The sequence below is a fragment of the Squalius cephalus genome (genome assembly GCF_949319135.1).
Source record: "Squalius cephalus genome assembly, chromosome: 20".
In the NCBI taxonomy this organism is placed as follows: Eukaryota; Metazoa; Chordata; class Actinopteri; order Cypriniformes; family Leuciscidae; genus Squalius; species Squalius cephalus.
Genome location: NC_137141.1, coordinates 13,452,918 through 13,475,071, shown reverse-complemented (window position 1 = coordinate 13,475,071; position 22,154 = coordinate 13,452,918). Strand labels below are relative to the sequence as shown.

The following is a 22,154-nucleotide window of genomic DNA, read 5'->3' as shown; positions in this document are numbered from 1 at the left end:
AACGGGGAGGGGGGGGGGGGGGGGACACAAAGAAGGTACTTTGCCGTTTTCGGTTCCAGCATACCATTCACAGCTAGCGTGAAAGACCTTCCGTTTCAAGCCTTTTCCTTTTACCTTGATGAGCCCAATGTTTTCTACTGGAGGTTTGGTAAGGAGGAGAAAAATCACAGCATTTCTTTCTTGGGGTGCGATAATGGAAAGAAGAGACAGATAGAAAGGACGAAAGAAGAGACAGATAGAAAGGACGACAGAAGAGACAGATAGAAAGGACGACAGAAGAGACAGATAGAAAGGACGACAGGAGGAAGAGAGGGTGGGAAAAGGACAGGAGAGAGGGGCAGGAAAGATGCAAAGTGATGGGCGTTGGTGTGGGATGTAAGAGGAAGTAGAGAAAGAATATAAAAAAGACAGGAGGAAGAAAAACAGAAGAAGAGATATAAGATAAAGGTACGAGCAGGCTGGGAGGGAAAACAGTAGCTGGTGCACATAAAATACAAGACAATAAATGCAAAAGTTGATCTCTCTCTCCATACGCTCACAAACATTTAAACACACCCTTACACAAACACTAAACTAAAAAAAGATGTCAGAATTACCATAACTAAACTCTATAAATGAATGCTGTGACACAATCTCACTGAAAAGATGCTGCGAAACCACATTTAATACTATATTTCTATTTAATAAATATCATCTGTAATATTGTACCTGAATTCCTTCTGTAAATCAATCTCACTCGGCAGAAGGGTTCCGGAAGTAAAATGCCATTCACATAATCATATAATGCAACATTATTCATTCAAATATTTGAAAACAGATCTACACATGAGTGCCGAATTTTTTTGTTTTTTTTTACCGTTCAAAAGGGTTGGTAAGATAAAAAGAAGTCTCTTATGCATTAATTTGATCAAAAATACAGTTAAAACAGCAATATTGTGAAATATTATTACAATTGGAAATAACTTCTTTTAAAAGCTACTCCAGTCTACAGTGTCACATGATCCTTCAGAAATCATTAGAATATGATGTTTTGCTGCTCAAGAAACATTTCTTATTAATATCGAGGTTTAAAATAGTTCTAAAAAATGTTCATGGAAACCGTGATCATTTTTTTTTTTTTTCAGGATTCTTTGATGAAAAGAAAATTCAAAAGAACAGCATTTATTTGAAACAGAAATCTCAACATAAATATCTTTTCTGTGACTTTTGATCAATTTAATGCATCATTTCTTAAAAAAATTATTAATTTCCTTAAAAATATCATACTGATTATTGTAAATGAAACGGGCAATTTCCACACTGGTGGAGATTTTTGGCAGGCTAAAAGCCTGCTAGGAAACTTTAGCTAGCCAGCTACCTAACATTAATCAAAATAGGGTGTTAGGGAAACAAAATAGGGAAAACTTTGTAATCTCAGATTCAATTATGATCTGCTGTGATTAAGGGACTAGTGTTTCCTTCCACACATATAAGACAATGAATTGTCTTGATGAAAAGGACTCTTTCTTTATTAAGAATCTTCTGAAATACTTATGGAACAGGAAAAAAAATTCTGGTACAAAGGCTGCTGAAAAAGCTGAGCTCAATTATCCGTATGAGAGCTGTTATACTGTACCATTCCGGTGCTTCCATTCAACATGTACAGAGACAGACAGACATAAGTGTGATATAAAGAACAGAAGATGAGAGGAGTGAAGCTGTAAGATCATGCCAGACACAGACATGACTTAGGGTGTGTTCATACTTGGCAGGTTTGGTTCTATTAAAACAAACTTTGGCGCGATTGCTCTGTTAGTGCGGTTTAAGTGTGAAGGCTGCCATCCGAACCCTGGAGCGTACCAAACAAGCAGTGGGTCTCGGTACACTTTCAAACCAACTCTGGTGCGCTTTGACTGAAATATGAACGCAACACGAACCAAAGACATCTAAATGAAACTAAATCAGGACGTAATGTCACAAGATGCGTCACTAAAAAGGACAGAATGTTCAAGCATACCTGGTTCCTCTCATCACAGTTCAGTACAGGCATCAGAACCGCGTCTCCTCGCAGCACATCTTTCTTTGTGTGTGTGATGGAGGAATTCCTGCTGCTGTTTTGACTCCTTTACACATTTTATACACTCTTCACGAGTTCTCAGCTGGTCAAATATCATCATATGTCGGCTACGCACACACAATGAGCGCATTTAGCCCAGCACACAGCATTGTTTTGGATGTTTGGTAAGCCATAAAAGCCTTTTTTTTGTGTGTGTGTGTGTTGTATCTTTTAGTTCGGCGTTAAAAATGACATTGTGAATGCTAAGCAAACCAGGACTAAATGTATCATTTTCGTATTTGGTCCAGACCAAAAGAACCAAGAGAACACACCCTTAGAGGAACCTAGTGGAGTGACATGTGGTAAAGAGTGTAAATGTTGGTCAATGTTATGGATCTGGTGTGAACATGCCATGCAATGAATGTTGCAGACTTCCCATTAAACAAAATATAGAGAACATGGAAAAAGAAGGGAACATATTTCAGTCTAGAAAGGAATCAAACGAACAAGATAAAGCAAAAAGAGAAGGAGCTCATAACGTCGTTACAAGCCAAACAAACGCATAAGACAATCAGGCAAGTCTCAGTGTACGGCATCTTCAGGAATCTTACCTTTAGATATACACAAGTGATAGATTATGATCTGAAGGGGAAACATAAGATAAACAAAATAAAATGGGAATGAAAAAGAAAATAAAGAAAAAGAAAAGAAAAATGATCATTTGTGTTAAGAAAGGTAACAGGAGCCCAACACAAACGCCAGAATAAAAGCTTTGGGTTTGAAAAACAACTTCGGTTGCATAAAATACAAAACAAAAGATTGTTTTTCAGCCCCAAAAGCAAACTGTTTTGCAATGACTGAACCAAAAGAAAAAAATAGAATTTGTGCACAGGCATGCATGTGTTCTGAAATGAAAGGCTTAATGACTCATCTCTATCTGTGCACTACATTCTCAGTGTGTGATTGGGAGAAAATGTCGAATAACTCTCTTGAAATTATTTTCCCAGAAACATTTTCTAAAATAATGGCTTAATGCTATTTCTGGACTGCCTTAGGTTCAAGTTCAGCTTCCATGTTCATTGTAAAGTTAGCATTCCTGTAGCTCGAATAGTAGAGCAACGGCAAGGTCATGGGTTTGATTCCCAGCGAACGCAAGAACTTCTTAAAATTCTCTACCGTTCAAAAGTTTGAGGTCAGTAAGATTTTTGTTTTGAAAGAAATTAACACTTTTATTCAGCAAAGATGCATTCGATTGATCAAAAGTGATGGTAAAGAAACTTACAAAGCTACAAAAGATTTCTATTTCAAATAAATGGTGTTCTTTCTATTAAAAAAATATATCACGGTGTCCATAAAAACATTAAGCAGAACAACAGTTTTCAACATTAATAACTCCGGTTTATAATATTTCACAATATTACTGTTTTTACTATGTTTGATCTAATAAATGCAGCCTTGGTGAGCATTAGAGACCTCTTTCAACAACAAACTAAAAATATCTTACCGACCCCAAGTTTTGAATGGTAGTATATATATGCAATCCAAGTCGTTTTGGATAAAATAGTATGCCAAATGCATAAAAATGTTAATGTAAAAACAAGTAAGTGTGATTCTACAGTCTCAACAGATGGGGCTATGACACATGCAACATAAGGCCAGAGAGTCTAGAATTGGATGGAATTGTGAAGCGGAATGGTGAGTGGTGTAAAATGACAGATGAATTAAGAATCAATTCATTAAGTCAATGACGCCCACCTGCTTCAGATGGAAGATAGTGGAAAGGTGCAGGGCAGAAAACACGAGCTGCGTAGTCCTCGAACGTTGTGGGCTCCAAGTGGTGCTGGACTATCGTCTCCAGATATCTTGCTCTCTCTTCATAGCTGATAAACGTGCCAGTTAAGGTCAAACAAGGTTGGTGCATCGATTTCAAAAGCAACACAAACACACACATCAATAGGGGTCAAACAGTTAACCAGGATACCATGGGTTAATAATTCTCCCATCATACTGTAAACTGTATTACAAAGCTGTCATTGCTTTACGTATGGTGACAGTGGGTATCAATGGACATCTTACTGTCTTGTGTTATTCGGTTACGAAAAATGATGGTATTGAGTAAATGGAAGGGATTGGATTATGCCGCTGTGTATGGGTTTAAAAACGGAGAGATTCTGTTAATGGGGACGATTTGATTAAATAGTCCGGTGGCATATGGTCTTTGCTGCATTCATAACTTCGTAAACCAAGAACACGCGGTTGGGATAACGACGGATGCTGCGTCACTGCAGAAACTTGATGAAGTAGCGGTGAGAAATGAAGCGTGCGAGAGACAAAAAGACAAGAGAGAAACGGAGGCCCTGCTGGGACGAGGCAGGGGGAGGATATTCTCGGCTCATGTTCTTCGGGTGTTTCCGCACATACAGCATCTCCACCAGGAAACGCAACACTCACGCAGATTTGTCGTTTGCCTTTTCCAATCTCCAGCCGACCCGTTTCCTGCCGACGGGTCCTGCTGTTTGAGAGCAAACCCTGGAGTGAATGGGTGAGAGGTTCCCACAGAGGAGAAGAGAAAGCAGCTAGCGAAAGTGTCAGTGGGTGCGACGTAATTAGACACATGCAGTACTACAACTATAGGCAGAACATGATGGTCTTGACAGCCGTGTTAACAGCTCAGAATAGCACTCGTACAATCTTACTGACTGAAACATTCAGTCACGGCTGATACAAATCAATTCTGCTTGTAGACTTCAACTGTTCTGCTCTTCCATATTATTGAGAGTAAGAACAGAACTACCTCATGAACCACTAACAGGTAATTCACTAACCGTCACGTGCAAAATTACCAGCTAAAATACATATACAGAACCCTATACAGATCTGATATATATACAGCATATATATAATATTGAACTGCTGTTCAAAGGTTTGGAGTATTTAGCAAGGATGCATTAAATTGACAGTAAAGACATTTATAATGTTACATTATTTTTAAAAAATGGTTTTATTTGATCTTTGTTCATCAAAAAATCTTGAAAAAAAAATGTGTCACGTTTCCCACAAAGAAATTAACCAGCACAACTCTTTTCAACATTGATGATAATAAGAAGAAATGTTTCTTTAGCATCAAGTTCTGAAGGATCGTGTGACACTGAAGACCATCAGAGGAATACATGTTTTAAAATAAATATTTGACATTTTAGAAAACAAAATAGAAAACAGATATTTTAAATAGTAATAATATTTCTCACTATTACTGTTTTTACTATGTTTTTGATCAAATAAATGCAGCCTTGGTGAGACATTAAAAAAATATTAAGACCTCAAACTTTTGAACGGTAGGTGCCATTACAGAAGTTGCCAATTAGATACCATTTTATTCCAAGTAGAATTGACTAAAATGAATATGACATTATTAAATATTTACAAAATGTAAAATATAATTTTATTAAAAGTTGTTAAAAGCGCTATATAAATCAAGGTGACTTGACTTGAAAAGTTAAAAAAAAAACACTGACTACTGTATAAATATACAAAAAAGCTGCAATGAAATCAGTCTTTTTCTCCACTTCAGGTCACTGGAAAACCTGATTCTTGGACTGAAAGATCAAGATCTTAAAGGGTCTAGTCATGGTCTTTAATTAGTAAAGGTCTGGATCTTGGGGATTTGATATTGGTCTTTAACTACAACTCTGCTACATATATGGTTCATGGCCAGAGTAACTGCAAAGTGGACCATATTTTATGCCGATAGTCCGGCTACAAGGGGGCAACCATTCCAAACAGCGCAAGCAAGGCATGAGCAGCACCGCTGTGCGTCTTAATAGCCCTCTCAGAGCCGCCCAACATGTGGCCACCATCCTGAACCTGAGATGAGCCTCTAATGCCACCCTGTCACCAAGACAACAAATCCTCTCCGCTGTTGACTTCAGATGCTCTTTGTGTGTCACAAAGAGAGAGGTAAAGAGAAAAACAGTTCTTTTTCCTTCTCATACATGGTGCTTTTTTGCACCATGTATTCACCCAAATAACCCGGGCCTATAATTGAATTTTTGATGGGTGGTGTTTTTTTTTATGACGGCTTGTTAAAAAGGAGAAAGTCCTTTTAAGAGAGTGCGTGCCGGGTTCTCGCGCCCTCTCTAGCATCACATGCTACTAGAGGAGAGGAGGATAAAAAAGAGCCTTTGTGCATTACCAGAAACTCATTTTCCCTGTGGATGAAAGGCAGAGGGGGGGGGGGAAATACTCCTGGCCTCTTCCCCCCCTCCTACGGAGCTTTTCATTGTCACCGCGCTGAACTCCTGGGCTCTGGAAGGAAAGAGAGAAATTGCCACTGAAGAGACAGCAAAAGTGAGCTTGTTAGCACATTAGGAGTGAAGGGCTCGTGGTGGGCTCCAGGAACAGTCCCTGGTGGTGTGTTAATTCAGCACTCCGAACATGCTGGTGCTGATAGCCTCCAAATTGATCACTCCTGCTACCCCCGATTTCGTTTCCTCCCCCTCTCGAAGCTGGTGGCAGCGGAGGAGAACACAAGCAAGCCTATAGAAAGGAGGAGAAGCTTTTCATAATGTCAAAGTCATGTCAGCCACCTTGACTCTGACCACAACTCTCTGATGACAGGCTGTCTGGTGAACACTTCTAGGTGGATGTCAATGACCTCTGTTATGTCAGCAGTTTTGATGTCTCTCAATCACCATAGTGAAAATTTGAACAAGTGGATCCCTTGTAATTCTTGAGTGTGAATTTGAATTGAATCTATCTATTGTTCTGTCTGTCCATCTATTGTTCTGTCTGTCTGTCTGTCTTTCTATCTATCTATCGTTCTGTCTGTCTGTCTATACATCTAACTATTGTTCTATCTGTCCATCTAAATATCTATCGTTCTATCTGTCCGTCTGTCTATCTATCGTCCTGTCTGTCTGTCTATATATCTGTCTATCTACCTAACGTTCTATCTGTCTGTCCGTCCATCTATCTATCTATCAGTCTATCAGTCTATCTATCTATCTATCTATCTATCTATCTATCTATCTATCTATCTATCTATCTATCTATCTATCTATCTGTCTGTCTATCTATCTATCTATCTATCTATCTTCAAATGTCAAGGCAATTCTACTTCTTTACATTCAAATAACATTCAGTTCAATTCTGCATCCTGTTTGCTACCTCAATTGAAATTTTATTCAAATTGAGGAACTGAAATGGAATTTAAAAGGCAGTCTTAATTCAGTTTTGACTAGAGCATGAGCCTGGCTACCACATATTCATTATACTGAACTGAGGTCTGAATTAATCATAAAATACAGTGAGAACACAAACAAAAACAGGGCATCTCAAAGGACATTTGTGCTTGGAAACATCAGTGCAGCCAAGAGTTCTGGGACAATTATCGGATGTGTGACAGCACAAGGATGACACATGGCCAATATCTCCACTCTCCGAGAGCATAGCTATTCCCTGCTCTCGCCTTGCAAATTAACACAGCACAGTAGCTGACGAGCGCAATGAGAACACGGTCCCAAATCACACACACACACACACACACACAGCTCATTTTAATTACACACATGATCAGTCATTTTCTCCACATGGTGTGGTCGTTATTATCTGTGTTAAGAATTCCTCCGTAGGACATCATTGGCACCTTTTAAAAGAAACCCAGAGAAGGATCCGCAGCCCCACAGAGAAAGCCACTGTCTGGCTGCCGAACGGCTCTCGTATCCTCACACACAACCCGGTGGGATACACACGGAGGAGGCTGCTCACTCAAACCACAAACCACAAGGTCTCCACAGGTGCTTTTGTCAGGACACGTCTGTCAGGACACGTCTGTCAAACCCTGTGAGAAATCACTTAGCCGATGTACAGTTTTCAGCTGCACAACTTTAATGGACCGTCTGCACTTCAAACTAACTCTTGCTATTAAAGTCACCATGAAATCAAAATTGGCAGGTCTTGTTTGTGGAATATTGCAGTTTATTTTAAATGATTCTCTTCTCTAATGATGTGTTTACTGTAGTGAGGGCAGGACAACCAGTCACCCACGTGAGATCACAGACAGCAATGGCAAGCAACAATGATCCAAATCATCCAATCAATTCCTGATGGACAAAATCAAATCCCGTCCTACATTTTTATCTCATTTGAGAGGCATTTTCACTCGGATGAACGTCACAATAGGGAAAAAAAGATGATTGCAATTTCTGTTTCATGACAACTTTAAGATCTGTCATCGACTAAGCAATCTACTAATCAGATCCAGACAATTATGCATGCTGAAAAACTATGAATCAATTATCAGTCTCAATAAAAAAAAATTGGAAGATAAACCTTAAAAACAACACAGTTACCAAGATCTAGGAAGCCCAAATCCACCAATAAAAATACATCTGCACTGACGCTGGAGAGAGAAAGAGAGAGAAAGAGATCAGAAAAGTGACAGAGAAAAACATCACACAAATAATCAAATTTGAGGAGTTTTACAGAGTATAATTACAGAAATCTATGTGTGCCCTGAAGTGCAGGCTAATCGGTTTATTTTTCCATCTGATGCCTGCTGATATCGTGGCCCTAACAGTGATTTTATTAGTGAGGCACGGTGCTGCGGCTGGCTGCCATAGCCCCGTCATTACGGCCAATGTCTCCGTGTGGCACAAGCAGATGAGAGGAGAGATAGCCCAAGCTAATGCACCGTTGCCTGGGGCTCCGAGACACTGATCTGGGCCCGGGCTCCAGCATCACAGCCTCTCCTATTAATCTCCGCTGAAACTAAATTGGAGGGCTCGTGAAATACAGCCCCAAGAGCGTCCGGCCCGATTTATCGCCCTGCGTCCTGTCCCAGCGCCCCAGGGGGAAAGTGATGTGCGTGCTGCCGTTGCAAATGCAACATTTATTTAACATTCACGACGCACAAGTCAGCGCTAATGCTATCAGAGAGGAGCGTGCGTACGCCGAGCTACATGTACGTGGAGGTCCTGATTAGTATGAATGAGTGAAGGTGGCCTTGCCATCTGCCTCCCATGCATGTCTTTTTTAAACGGTAACCTGATTTTGTGGTTGTGCAGAGAGTGGGGATTTTTCACCACGGCTTTCAAATGCCATGGCTATTAATTCTTTAAATCGCATTTAGCTTTGCAGAAATGGTTGAAGTCTGAATTTGCACAAGGAGTGTTTATCTTCTAACATGTTTCAGCATGTTTTAATGCGCAGATGGATGAGCTTGCAACTTTAAAAAAAAAAAAATTATTATTATCCAGTTCTGTGGATTATCGTCAAAGCTCCACCGGTCAAAACAATATCAAATGTGAAGATAATTTTCTCTTATCTAGAATTCAGGATTTCCAGCTTTAACAAAGATGGCCTCTATCCATTGGCAATTTTAGGCAAAGATGGCCTTTATCCATAGGCAATTTTAGACCCTAGATTGTCAAGTCACCTTCATTTATATAGCACTTTTAACAATATAGATGTTTCAAAGCAGCTTTACAGTGATAATAGGAAATTAAAGTAACAGAGATTGTTTTGGCTTTACAGCAGCTCTAGAATAAAGTTATTGTCCAGGTAAAGTTAGTTTTGATTGATTCACTTCCGTCGCAAGGATCATTAGTTATTAACTTGGGGGCCGCTAACACGACACTGTTCTAACAGAAAACCCTTAAGTTCTCTCTGCGCAAACTTTAAAAACGCGAACCTGTGAGAACGCTGATGGCATGCACATGCGCATCACGTGTCCAGTAGGTATGCGCGTTTGAATATATATGTGCACAGGCGTGTAGTCCTTCCCTACAAACCAACCCTCAACAAACCACTTGTCTGGCCTTAAAATGTATAATACAGAATTTTTATCGCTTCCGCGTAGCCACGTGAACCGGAATTATCCCGACAACATTTTATCTGTACTGAGGTAAAGGGAAGGGAAGGAGGCCTTCACAGGGGAGAGACTAGTTGACACTTCAGGACTGCGTTGTCGTCGTGTCCATGCGCAGGTCCTTCATCAGATCTGGATACGGCCTGGATCCGGCGGACTGCGGTAAACCTCGGGATAAACAGAGAGACTAATATTAGCGTAGACGGCATTCTTCTTATGATGTAACAAGTACATCAGGATTTATGGGAAGTGTTCCCGGTTCCGGCTGACCTAATCTATGCAGCCTAACATTGAATTATAGTATATAATGTGTTACGTGTGTGCTAGGTAATAGTAATTATAATTTGTATTAATTATTATTAAAAGATAATAATCCTACTACAAATTCTACTACTAATAATGACAATATACAACACATGAGCTGCTGGGTTCATTAATGTTAATCCTGTTGTCTGCGTTCGCTCGAACTGATTTGCTGAAATTAAAACAGGGATGAGTGCCATCCATGTAAGACTCTCTCTCTCTCTCTCTTTGCATGTGTGAGAAACGTGACGGCGAGACGTGCGCCTTCACACTAGTTTACAGTACCTCAAATACAGGTACGCTGAGCTGGATTTGAAATATTAGTAAAGATCGCTTGACGGACAGCGAAACTCTCAAGCGCTCAGTCAGTGTTCAGCGACTGAAAATATATCTATGCTAAACTTATACTTGGCATCTAATACACACACTGGCGAGTAAAATCTAAAAATCGTGCTCTCTTTCCATGAAATGCGAAACAACTTTTTGTTTTCTTCCAATTGCGCTCCATTTTTCTGGCTGCTCTCCCGAGTGTGCTCGTTGTACCACGGCGTTGGACTATTTTCTTTAATCTTCTTCAAGCACAAAGGAGCAACTGTGTCTAAGGTGCTGGAAAAGAGAGAGTCAAACGTTTCTGTCGCAATATCTAGTTCTTCTAAGCTATCTGGGATGCTGAGGAGATGAAACTGATCAGGAATATTCTTAATAAAGCAATCTTTAGTGGCAGAAGTGATAGGTCTAACATATTTGTAACACGTAGTCGACTTTGCAGCCTTGGCTAAATGAAGTATACACGAGACTAGATAATGATCTGAGATGTCATCGCTCTGCTGTAGAATTTCAACGGCATCAACATCTATTCCATGTGATAATATTAGATCTAGAGTATGATTACGACAATGAGTAGGTCCTGACACGTACTGTCTAACTCCAATAGAGTTCAGAATGTCTTTAAATGCCAATCCCAATGCATCTTTTTAGTTATCTACATGTAAATTAAAATACCCAACAATTAGGACTTTATCTGCAGCCAGTACTAACTCTGATAGAAAATCAGCAAATTCTTTGATAAAGTCTGTATGGTGCCCTGGTGGCCTGTAAACATTAGCCAGCACAAATCTCAAACGTGATTTATCATTTACACTAGATAGTGTTACATTAAGCACCAACACTTCAAAATAATTATCTTTAAAACAAGACTTCTCAGTAATTCTGAAGATATTACTATAAATTACAGCAACACCTCCCCCTTTTCCTTTCAGACGAGGCTCATGTTTATAACAGTAATCTTGCGGGGTTGTCTCATTTAAAGTAATGTAATTGTCTGGTTTTAGCCAGGTTTCTCTCAAACACAGCACATCTAGGTTATAATCTATAATCATATCATTAACAATAAGTGCTTTATTGTTAATGATTTATTAACAATTATTATTGGGAATAATTGGGATTATTGGGATTGAATATTCAACAATTATCATCATCCGTATTATATCTGTTTTTTATTAGTTGAATTTCAATAAAATGTTTACCCTTAAATGGGTTTAGGAGTTTTTTGTATGTCCTAATTCGGGGAACAGACACAGTATCTATATGATGATATCTAGGTGAAAGAGTCTTTATGTGATGTGATTTATCTGACCTCAGTGACGTGAGGCAGCTAGCAGATGGTCGGTTTAGCCAGTCTGTCTGTTTCCTGACCTGAGTCCCAATTTATGTTTGAGCTCTAAGACTATGTGCCATATTACTAGAGAGAAGAGCAGCACCATCCCAGGAGAGATGAATACCATCTCTTTTCAACAGGTCAGGGGCCTCATTTATAAAGCTTGCATACGCACAAAACGGGGCTGAAAACATGCGTACGCCAGTTCCTGCGCAAAAGGTGGGATTTATAAAGAAAAACTTGACGGGAAAATTTGCGCACCTGCACGCAAACTCTGACCCATGCGTACGAACGTTTTGGAGATGGAGCACTTTGGCGACACCGATGGTGAGCTGGAGTTAAATGTATTTTTGGTCACTTTTATACAGAAAATCTAAAGAAAATTAAACATACAGAAAGATTATACAAATACAATTTCAATCACCAAGTCTGTCACTTGAAGCAAATATCCATTCCTTCTTAAATGTCCGCAGCAGCGAGCGTGTTGAGCCGTTTAGTGAAACTGACGCAAATAACAGTTTAAATAAATAAAATACTTCTGATATAAACATTTATATTAAATATGCCATTCAAATTAATGGAGTTAAACACTTAAACATGAAATCATTACTGAAGTTACAACATTTTTTTAAATTCAATCATTAGAAATATTTGTTGTGGATGCGATTGTTTTTGAACACTTTTCCTGTGGCGTGCTTTAATGTTTTAACCACAGAGATAATTGCTTATCATGATAATACCAGATTGTCTGAGAAAATAGTTTTGTGCAAATAATGCCCAAGGCCTATCTGTTTCCATTAAAAATATAAATCAATTAAAAATATAATTCGGCAAGTGGAAAAGATTGAGAAAAACTTTCTCTGAAATGTATTTTACACTATTTGATTTATGTAGGCTATTCAAAAACAAGGCAAGGATAGACAACTACTTGATTTGTATTAATGTAATGTTTCTTGTACCGTTTATATCATTTGCATATGATTATTCATCCACGTGATAACGTTTAAGTTATCACGTGGATGAATAATCATATGCAAATGATATGTAGATGAGGATCTGCATAGTAAAACTAGGCGTTGTAAGCTCCATATATGGTTATTTCGGGTGGAGACGCATGTTCGCACAATCTTCCGCTGACTGGGATTTATAAAGTGAATTCTGCGCAGGTTCTGGCGTACGCACGGTTTTATAAGTCTGAATATTTTTTTGCGTACGCCATTTTTGGCTTTCGGGCGCACGTACACTTTTAGTAAGGTTCCTACGCACAGTTTTATAAATGAGGCCCCAGGTCTGCCCCAAAAACTTTTCCAATTGTCTATGAATTCTATATTATTTTGCGGACACCACTTAGACAGCCAGCCATTGAGTGAGCACAGTCTACGAAGTATCTCATCAGTCCTGTGAACAGGAAGGGGGCCAGAGCAAATTACTGTGCCTGACATCGTACCAGATTGCACCAGAATGAAGAGATTGTGTGATTTCTTTTCATGCTTATTGAGAACAGAGGCTGCAAAAATGTTTTAAGGGTATTTCACTCTGAATTCATCCCTTACAAGTCATAAAAAAGTAAAAAAAAAAATATTACATTATCATCCTTAGCTCTGTATCGGGTCCTGGCATGCCAGGGTCACGAGTTATAGACAACTGAATTGAGAATGTCATCTTAAACATTTAATTTAAAAAAATGAATTTGAATTGAGGTATCAAACAGAGCGCAGAATTGCAATTCTAATTTGAATGCAAGGAGGCAAAATTTAAATAAATGGAAATTCTGCAATTTGAGATTCTGCAGTTTTCAAATAAAACTGTAATTTGAAAATTCATAACTACAAAAACAAGTTTTTTTAAAACAAACTTTCAAACAAGGCTTTGTCAAGCCAAGATTCCAAATTCTGCTAAAAGTTTTAAAAGTACACAGAGAGAACAATAAATAGAATGATATATAAAACAATAGACAGAATGATAGATAGAACGATAGAAGACAGACAGAGACAGAATGACAGATCTGATGGATGGATGGATGGATGGATGGATGGGATGGATAGAATGACAGAGACAGATAGAACGACAGAGACAGATAAAATGACAGAGACAGATAGAACGACAGACAAAACAATAGAAGACAGAATGACAGTCAGACAGACAGATAGACAAACCGATAAGATATCTGCTACACTAACCACAAACTCCATGTCAGGAGCCTGCAGCGCATCCTAAACACCTCGTAAGAGTCAGACCCACATTCCCCATCGCCACGCACCCCCAGGGAGCTTGTTGTTTACCAATCTATCCCGAGCCAGAGGGGGCCACACAACAACATTTTTTTTTGTTAACACACCCTGCACTTCACTCATTCACACACAGGCTGTGCTTGACTGACTGGAAAGTCCGAGGATGAAGCTGTCGGTGCTAACAGGTCAAAACAGGAGAGAAGTTAGGAGGAGTGGCTCAGTGATTGATCGACATATTATTGCCATCGTCGGCCACTGAGGTGAACTGTGCTGGAAAAAAACAAAACAAACACAGACATGGACAGCAATGGGGGTCACTTGTGCAGTTACAATAATTATTAATGCACAAAATAAAGAGAAAGAAAATGGCAAAAGCAATTAAGGACTGACCTCACCAATACCCCAACCCCCCTAATCTGTTCCAACCCCTTTTCATCACTGATGGGACAATTAGTGAATAGCTCAACCTTCCATCCCCCTTCACACACACACACACCAACAAACCACGTTGTTACTGGGACACAATGGGGCCCATTGTGAGAGCTGGCAGTGTGTGGCAGCGCTGCCCGTTAGGCGTTTGGCTGTGGCTACACTGAGTGTGTGTGTGTGCTGGCCGCTCAAGCATGGGGACAAAAGGGGAAGCGCTGGCCTGCTGCTTCCATCAGCTCGGTTGCCTTTGGAAAAGCCAGAGTCAGAAGGAAGGAGGCTATGACCCAAAGCTCTTCCACTCTCTCCGCTATCACGCCCTGCCATATGCTGACCCCAGCAGCCCGGCACTTATCGCTGCCAATCAGCAGCCAGCGGGCCTGCCCCCACTGTCATGCCGGAGCTGGCGCGGTCCCACACACACCACTGGACTGGCACGGCCAATGGGGAAGCCGCTTAGCACGTCCCCTCCTCTCCCCCTGCGTCCCAATCGACCACTGACAGATGGAAGATGGCCGTGACTCTTAGACTTACTTGTTTTTTTTGTTTTTTTTATCGAGTCCAAGCCAACAACACCCAATCTTCCCCCAGCCAACTCGCAGCCGCGAGCCAGACGGATCAGATAATGTGGGTTTCTCGCAACACAATCAGGGTTTGAAGGACCAGATCTAGATCCACTTCATTCCAGGATGTGTAACAAGGAACCGAGCAGCTGTAACGATCTGGTAGCCTGGGGGCGAGACAGGTCAACTAGCTTTAATCGAAATGGGGTGTTTAAAATGCACACACACTTCCACATATGGCAGCCCAGACTGTAGCAGAACATTTTATCACTCAGGCCCAACATGGTGCCCTCAGAGACTGAGGCTGGCTGGAAGGCCCCAAGCTCGGGCTCTTTTTTCACACATGGCCCTTTGGATTACTCCTGTGCTATCTGCGGTTTAACCCTGTTATTTTGTCTGCCCAGCATTCATAACACTGACCCACGCCAGCTACCTGCTATTTTTTTTTTCTTTCCCTCCAACAGACATTAAGACCAAAGAGGCCCCTTTCTATCCATTCCAGGCCCTAATTTCACAGTCATGCCGAATGAGGGATCAGTGCGTGGGGAGGCAGATGGACGCAGCCCGGGGCCAAGAGAAAGAACTGGAACTTAGAGTCAGGCACAAGAGAGGTTGAGGCGTGTTGGCTTACAGAACGAGAAAAGGGAAGAGATGAAGGAAAAATTGAGTTTATCGAGTTTAAGGGCAAAAATTCAGGCGAAAAAAGCAGTTGACATGGCTTGACTGCGGACTCTTTACAAAAGGAAAATGCTGGTCTGTCTTTCTTAAATGTAAATCATTTACTTCACAACACATGTCCCTGCTGAGCTAAAAAGGGGATTATGATGACCATGTGTCAGTTTATTGCTAAGAAAGCAGCTGGTGCACCATTTCAACATTTCTAAATGAGGAGCTCTACAGCAAGAACAGCACCTGACGTGTATCCAGAGCAAATCTAATTGTCTCTGTTTTTGTGTGGAACTAAAGGCGGTTACATGAGGCTCAGCGTATGATGCAGTTCAGGTGGAAGAAAATGAGCTTGATTATACAGACAAAAAGGCAAAGGAAGCATTGGAAGTTACTTTAACTACTTCCACTTCTTTCCAATTACACAAATCAAACCAAATACTGTGAATGACTAACAATGCAACCTGTGTAGTCCACTTCACAGATTGACTTTTAGTGAGTTCTTTTAGTAAATCAAAGCATATTTTGCGATCAATGTACCAGAATTTATGAACAAATGATTCTTAGAAGTCAGTTCTTTTAGTGAATCAAAAACACAGCACGATCATTGAAGCCTAAATCCTGAAACGAATGACTATTATGAGCAGGTTTGTTTAGTGAATCAAAAACATATAGCATGACCAATGTAACCCAATCCATGAATAAATGACTCTTATGAGCCGGTTCTTTTAGTGATTCAAAAACATACAGAGTGACCAATGTAGCTCAATTTATGAACAAATGACTCTTTTAAGCCGGTTGTTTTAGTAAATCAAAACCGTACAGCACAAACAAGTGTAGCCTGAAACCCAAAACAAATGACTCTTATGAGATGGATCTTTAAGTGAATCAAAAACAAAGCATAATCGGTGTAGCCTAAATCCCGAAACAAATGACTTTCATAAGCTGTTTTTTAAATAAATAAACAACATATAGTGCGCCCAGTGCAATTCTGTTCTCAAAACAAATGAAATTAATAATTAATAATGAATGTAATTTATAATGTGTTGTATAATTTACAGCAGAGATTTAACTAAAACTAAAATATCAATAACTGAATCAAATTAAATCAAATTGAAAGCCTGTAAATCTGAATCACAGAACAATGTCATGAATTTATTACATTGATGGTGGCTCATGGCTAGCTCCTTCTGAGGACTGAACCAGCACCTTTACCAGCTCTGCACTTTAACAACTACACCACCCCACCAGTTAGTGATTGATTTAGAGATACTAGGATGTTAAGGGGACAATTAGGTTACATCACTTTCTCTCTCTATCTGCAATGACTTCATGTGGCGGCACCATCAACAGGTAAGCAGGAGACACTGTGACTTCCTTCCTTGCATCCCTGCGGTCCTCTCAGTCTCGCGGGAGAGCAGTCGCTCTGGCACATAGATCTTCTAATCACTACTAGCCTGCCATCCATCCCTTCCCAGTCATCAATTATTCGCACAGGATAGAAAGAAAATAAGGTGCGAGGGTGCTCAAAGAAAGAGGAAAAAAAGAGGGAGGGATAGTTTCAAAATAAAGAGAATCAGACTGAAAGAAAAACAGACGGAGAGAGAGAAAAGGTTTGGAGAGACATCCGTCGATAATGACAGATTACTGTAATTCAGGCTGTCAGGAGCATCGACCTGTGCGGCTCACGCCAATCAATAGCTCAGTCCACTATCGAGCTCCGCGCAGGCACACAGATGGGCGAGATTGCTGCGAGCGAAAGACTCAAGCTGAGCCAAACAATCTCTCTGGCTTGGAGGACATGGCAGATGAGAATCGCTTTCCCCCCCTTTTCTCTCTCTCATTTTCTCCCCTCCTCTCCGTCTTTGCTTTGTTTTCTGGAAGTAGCATCTCTTTGATAAGAAAAGAGCGCTCTTAAAGAAAGGTTAAAGGTCTTCGGTACCAACAAGTCAGGAGAGGCTGGATTTGGACTTGGAAATGCATAGATATTGAACATTATCTAAAGCAAGAGTCCTAGTAAAACAAATGACATTTTTGGCAAATGACAAACTTGGGTGGGTGGTTGAAATCCAAGTTCAAATCCAGCATGTGTGGCTCGTTCAGACCGAAGGCCTTCAACCTTTCCTTAAAAGTGCTCTTTTCTTATTAAAATGTTACTTTAAGGGTCAACAGAGTACTTATGTAAGCTTTTTTAAGAGACATTATATATTGTGCATGTATAATAATCACTAAAAAGGGGTCAAAAAGACCCAAACAATAAGATTAAGTGCCACAGTAGAGATTCGGATTGTGTGACCGAGAAAAAGAGAGAGACAGAAATAAAAGCAAATTGCCAGAGAAGGCAATGCTTTTGAGAAGGATTTCAAAAGCAAATGGTTGTGCATCAAAGTTAGCAGTTATTGAGGGGTGATCAGAATGATTCCATCACCCGCCTGACTGGGTGAGCAGAGAGCGGTGCTCTATATGTGAGAAATAAGATGTCGATAATTATCGAGCGGCTCTACCTGCTCCCGCTCTGAGAGAGAGACCAACCTGACCGCTTGCAAGTCAATCCGTACATATGTGAGCCAGGTCTATACAGCAGGAAGAGAGAGCAGAAAACGAACCAAGCAGGCGGTAACAATGATAATAGGCTTCTGCCACTTTAAACATGACAAAATGTGCACTCATTAGTCTGGGAAAAGGATACAAATTTTGGTAAAGAGGAATGAGGGATTTCAGAGCTCTGCTGGCATTGATGGCTGTGGCTCGCACCACTGTGGGTAAGATATTTCCATCCACTATGGCTCCATCAAACAAGGGACCGAAGAATGGCACCTGTGGAAAGCAAGATGATATGATATATGAACACTTATTGGACTGTGAAGAGCAAAATAAATATGAGATGCTCCAAGCAGGAACAAAATACACATTTCAATCTGTATTAAGGCCTATTCACACAACCACAAGTCCACATTTTCAGCATGAAAAATGTGCATGACACAATAGTAAAACAAAACAATGAATCTCTCTAAACCCCTTCACATTGAGTCTAAAATATCAAATTGGGATGGTCTATTTTTATATTTTTATTCATTTTATTTTATTTTATTCACCAGTCTTCACTCATCAGTGTCACATGATCCTTCAGAAATCATTCTAATATGCTGATTTTCTGCTCAAGAAACATGTCTTGATACTTTTTTCAGGAAAAAGAATTTATCAATTGTTTGATAAATAGAGTTCAAAAGAACAGCATTTATTTGAAACAGAAATCTTTTGCAACATTAAAAATGTCTTGACCGTTATTTTTGGTCATTTTAATGTGTGCTTGCAGAATAAAAGTGTTAATTTCTTTACAAAAAAAAGAAAAAAAATCTTACTGACCCCAAACTTTTGAACAGTTGTGTATTTGATATGTTCTCACATACCAAACATTTTATTCAGTTTATTCAGGCATCTAAACCTTTTTTTCCCAGTCAGAGTAAATAGTTTTGGAATAAAAATTGTTTGCAAATAAATAGTCGTATTCGATTTTCTGTGAGCAAGCCTTTACACAGCATATAAGCTAGTAGCTTTATCCTTCAAATAAAAGGAGGCATAGAAATGTCAAAACCTTCTACGTATTTCAGCCTGTTACACAAAAAAAACCCTGACATTAAACAGAAAAGACACAGTGAATAGCCCTCATGCACTGAAATGGGGTCTAAATGGACTTTCATAAAAGCCAGGCCTCGTCTTTCTTTATCTCTCCATCTTTCTACATTTCCTCAGACTGCATGAAAGACTGAGCCTCTCGTCTCGGATCCATCTCCACAGCGGAATTCGATTCTGAGAATCCCATTCATTCAATTATCCCTGACATAACTGAGCAGGAAGCAATGGCTGGTAGTGTCCAAAGACAGATATGCTTCCACTGTCTCCTGTACGAAGCATTGAGCTCATTTACAGAAAAACAAATGGGTGTGATGCAGAAACAAATATCTCTATTTTACTGTACATCGATCTCTTTCTTCGACATTCATTAAAATCGTTTTTTCCCCTCAGTGTGGACGAGGGTTTCATGGAATTCGGATGCATTTAGCCAATAGGCCCGTCAAACAAAAGTGCCAAAAAGTCTCAAAAAGAGTCAAAGATGCCAAATGTTCTTTTTTTTGTAGTAAAATAAATATTTAGTCACCTAACACTGTTCATTAATAGGTTTTTAAGGTTTATACACTACTGTTCAAAAGCTTAGGGTTAGTAAGATTTTTTTTTAATGTTTTTAAAAGAAGTCTTTTATGCATGTTTAGAACAAAAAATACAGTAAAAACAATTGTATTGTGACATATTATTACAATTTGAAAATAACTATTTCTATTTTAATTTATTTTAAAATGTCATTTATTCTTGTGTTGTCAAAGCTGAATTTTCAGCATCTTTACTCCAGTCTTCAGTGTCTCATGATCCTTCAGAAACCATCAAATATGTTGATTTAGCACATAGGAAACATGTTTTATTACAGTTAAATATTATTACAAATGTCTTTGTTACATATGTTACATGTACTCACCATAGTAATAACAGTAAATTATGCATAATTACATGCAAATAGCCCTCAACCAAATCCTAATCTGACCCTAACTCTATAGTAAGTACATGTAGTTAATTAATATTACTCAGTACTTAAATACATAATTACACTGTAACAATGACACCTTAAAATAAAGTGTAACCAAAACTGTTTATGACAGTTTGTTTATGGCATCTCTAGTTACAGACACGAATCAAAATTAATTCAATAATTAAATGATGGCGCCTCTGAAGGCGTTCCTTCGTCAGAGTTGAGCTCACCTCGGGTTTTTTGATGATCTGAATGCTGTACATGTGGTTCTTCATGGGGTAGATTATGATGAGCACATCTCCAAACTCAGTAGGAATGATGCCTCTCCGGTAGTCCCGTGAATGCTCGGACCACACGATGTGCACTTCATCGTTACCCAGGTGTCTTAACTGTATGGACAGAGTGGATACATAGAAGATGCCATTTAGATTATATTTTGTCCAAACATACTTATTAAAGATGTGGTTCCTCTATAGTAACCTCAGGCAGAAAGGTGATGCTACTTTGTTTGTGGAGTTCACATCCATAATATTGTTTACACTGCAACAGTACAAGAAGCCTTGAGCTTGTGTGCCGGTCATACTTTATGACCATCACAATCTCTGAAACAAAAGTAACTGCTCTGAATTGAATCTCAACTGTGCGTTGTCTGAGCAGTGGCGCAGCGCTATCCACTACGGTATTTATTAACCTTGAGCTGTGACAGTTGAGAGAACGGCTACTCGGTCTCTCTCTTCTCTTCTCATCTATCTTAGCCCGATCACTCCATCTTCCTGGGACCCGCTCAATCACTGCCACAGCCATGGACGCAGTGACCCGTCAACTGTCCCGAGCGACGGCCGCAACCTTTATGCAACTAATGACAAACTCTGTCCTTTAGACTCAGCGATGGACATCGTTCATTTCTTTAACTGCAGTGTTCTGTTCTTTAGCTATGGCTGAAGTTATTTAAAACAGTGTGGGTCATAGGAAGGCAGTCAGCCCCGTAATCCATAAATTGAACAGGTCCAAAATGAACACATATATATATATATATATACATACATACATACATATATACATATATATACACAAACACACACACACAAGTAATTTAATAAAATATTTAATAATATAGTTTCATGGACTATAACAAACATTTCTGGCCGATTTATTTTTTCAATTCACTTGCAATTGACAAGTGTGGCAAAAAGTTAATATTGGATCCTTTAGAGTGCATGTTAGGCAATAAATAGTGCATAAAACGCAGCTGTAAAGGAAGAAAAAAAAAAGCAGAAAAATAAATGTGTGTGCGGTGTGGCCCGGCGGCTGCGCTGACACGCTTTAGTGTCTAGTTAACATGGTTTAGAGTTGCTATCGGAAGATCGTGCTCTGGATAGCCTCTCCAGCAGCCCTTGCAAATCCAATTTGCCTCTGAGGAGTCATGATAGGCGATGCAGCACAGGGACGGACCCAATCTAATTTGGACGGAATATAGCCGTGCGTGGCGTGGAGGTCCCCCCAGCTCCCCTGCAGGGCAGGGACGGCAGTCCAAAACCCCTCCACCGGGCCCAGCAACCCCTCACATCACTTCACCCCATGCCTCGTGCTCAAATTACAGCCATGAATTACATCCAGCCTTCAGCTGCACTACCACAGACCAGGGGCTGCCATTTCGTTCCAGGGTGTGTGTCCGTGTGACAAAATGATTGGAGTTTTATTGGACGATAAGGTGGTCTGGACTGAGAGATTTTCTTTCATCTCAGCCATCTTTGTTTAATCATGTAACATCATTCTGAGAAATGCCACATTTGCTTGGCGGCCCGTGGTGCAGATCGTGGCAAC

General features: G+C 39.8%; 1 protein-coding gene across 8 annotated transcripts in view; it reads right to left on the bottom strand.

Moving 5' to 3' along the window:
* ralgapa1 (Ral GTPase activating protein catalytic subunit alpha 1) overlaps nt 1–22,154 on the bottom strand; it is a 70,888-nt gene that overhangs the window by 2,351 nt on the left and 46,383 nt on the right. For 6 of the 8 annotated variants that reach the window (XM_079854212.1, XM_079854217.1, XM_079854215.1 and 3 more), the window contains 3 exons: nt 20,561–20,719; nt 18,438–18,565; nt 3,791–3,915 (listed from right to left, as the gene is read on the bottom strand). In XM_079854212.1, the coding sequence (XP_079710338.1) occupies nt 3,791–3,915; nt 18,438–18,565; nt 20,561–20,719 (412 nt within the window). Of the gene's footprint in view, nt 1–64; nt 180–2,646; nt 2,678–3,790; nt 3,916–18,437; nt 18,566–20,560; nt 20,720–22,154 lie in introns of all 8 variants that reach the window. The other 2 variants (XM_079854219.1, XM_079854214.1) reach the window with 2 other exon arrangements.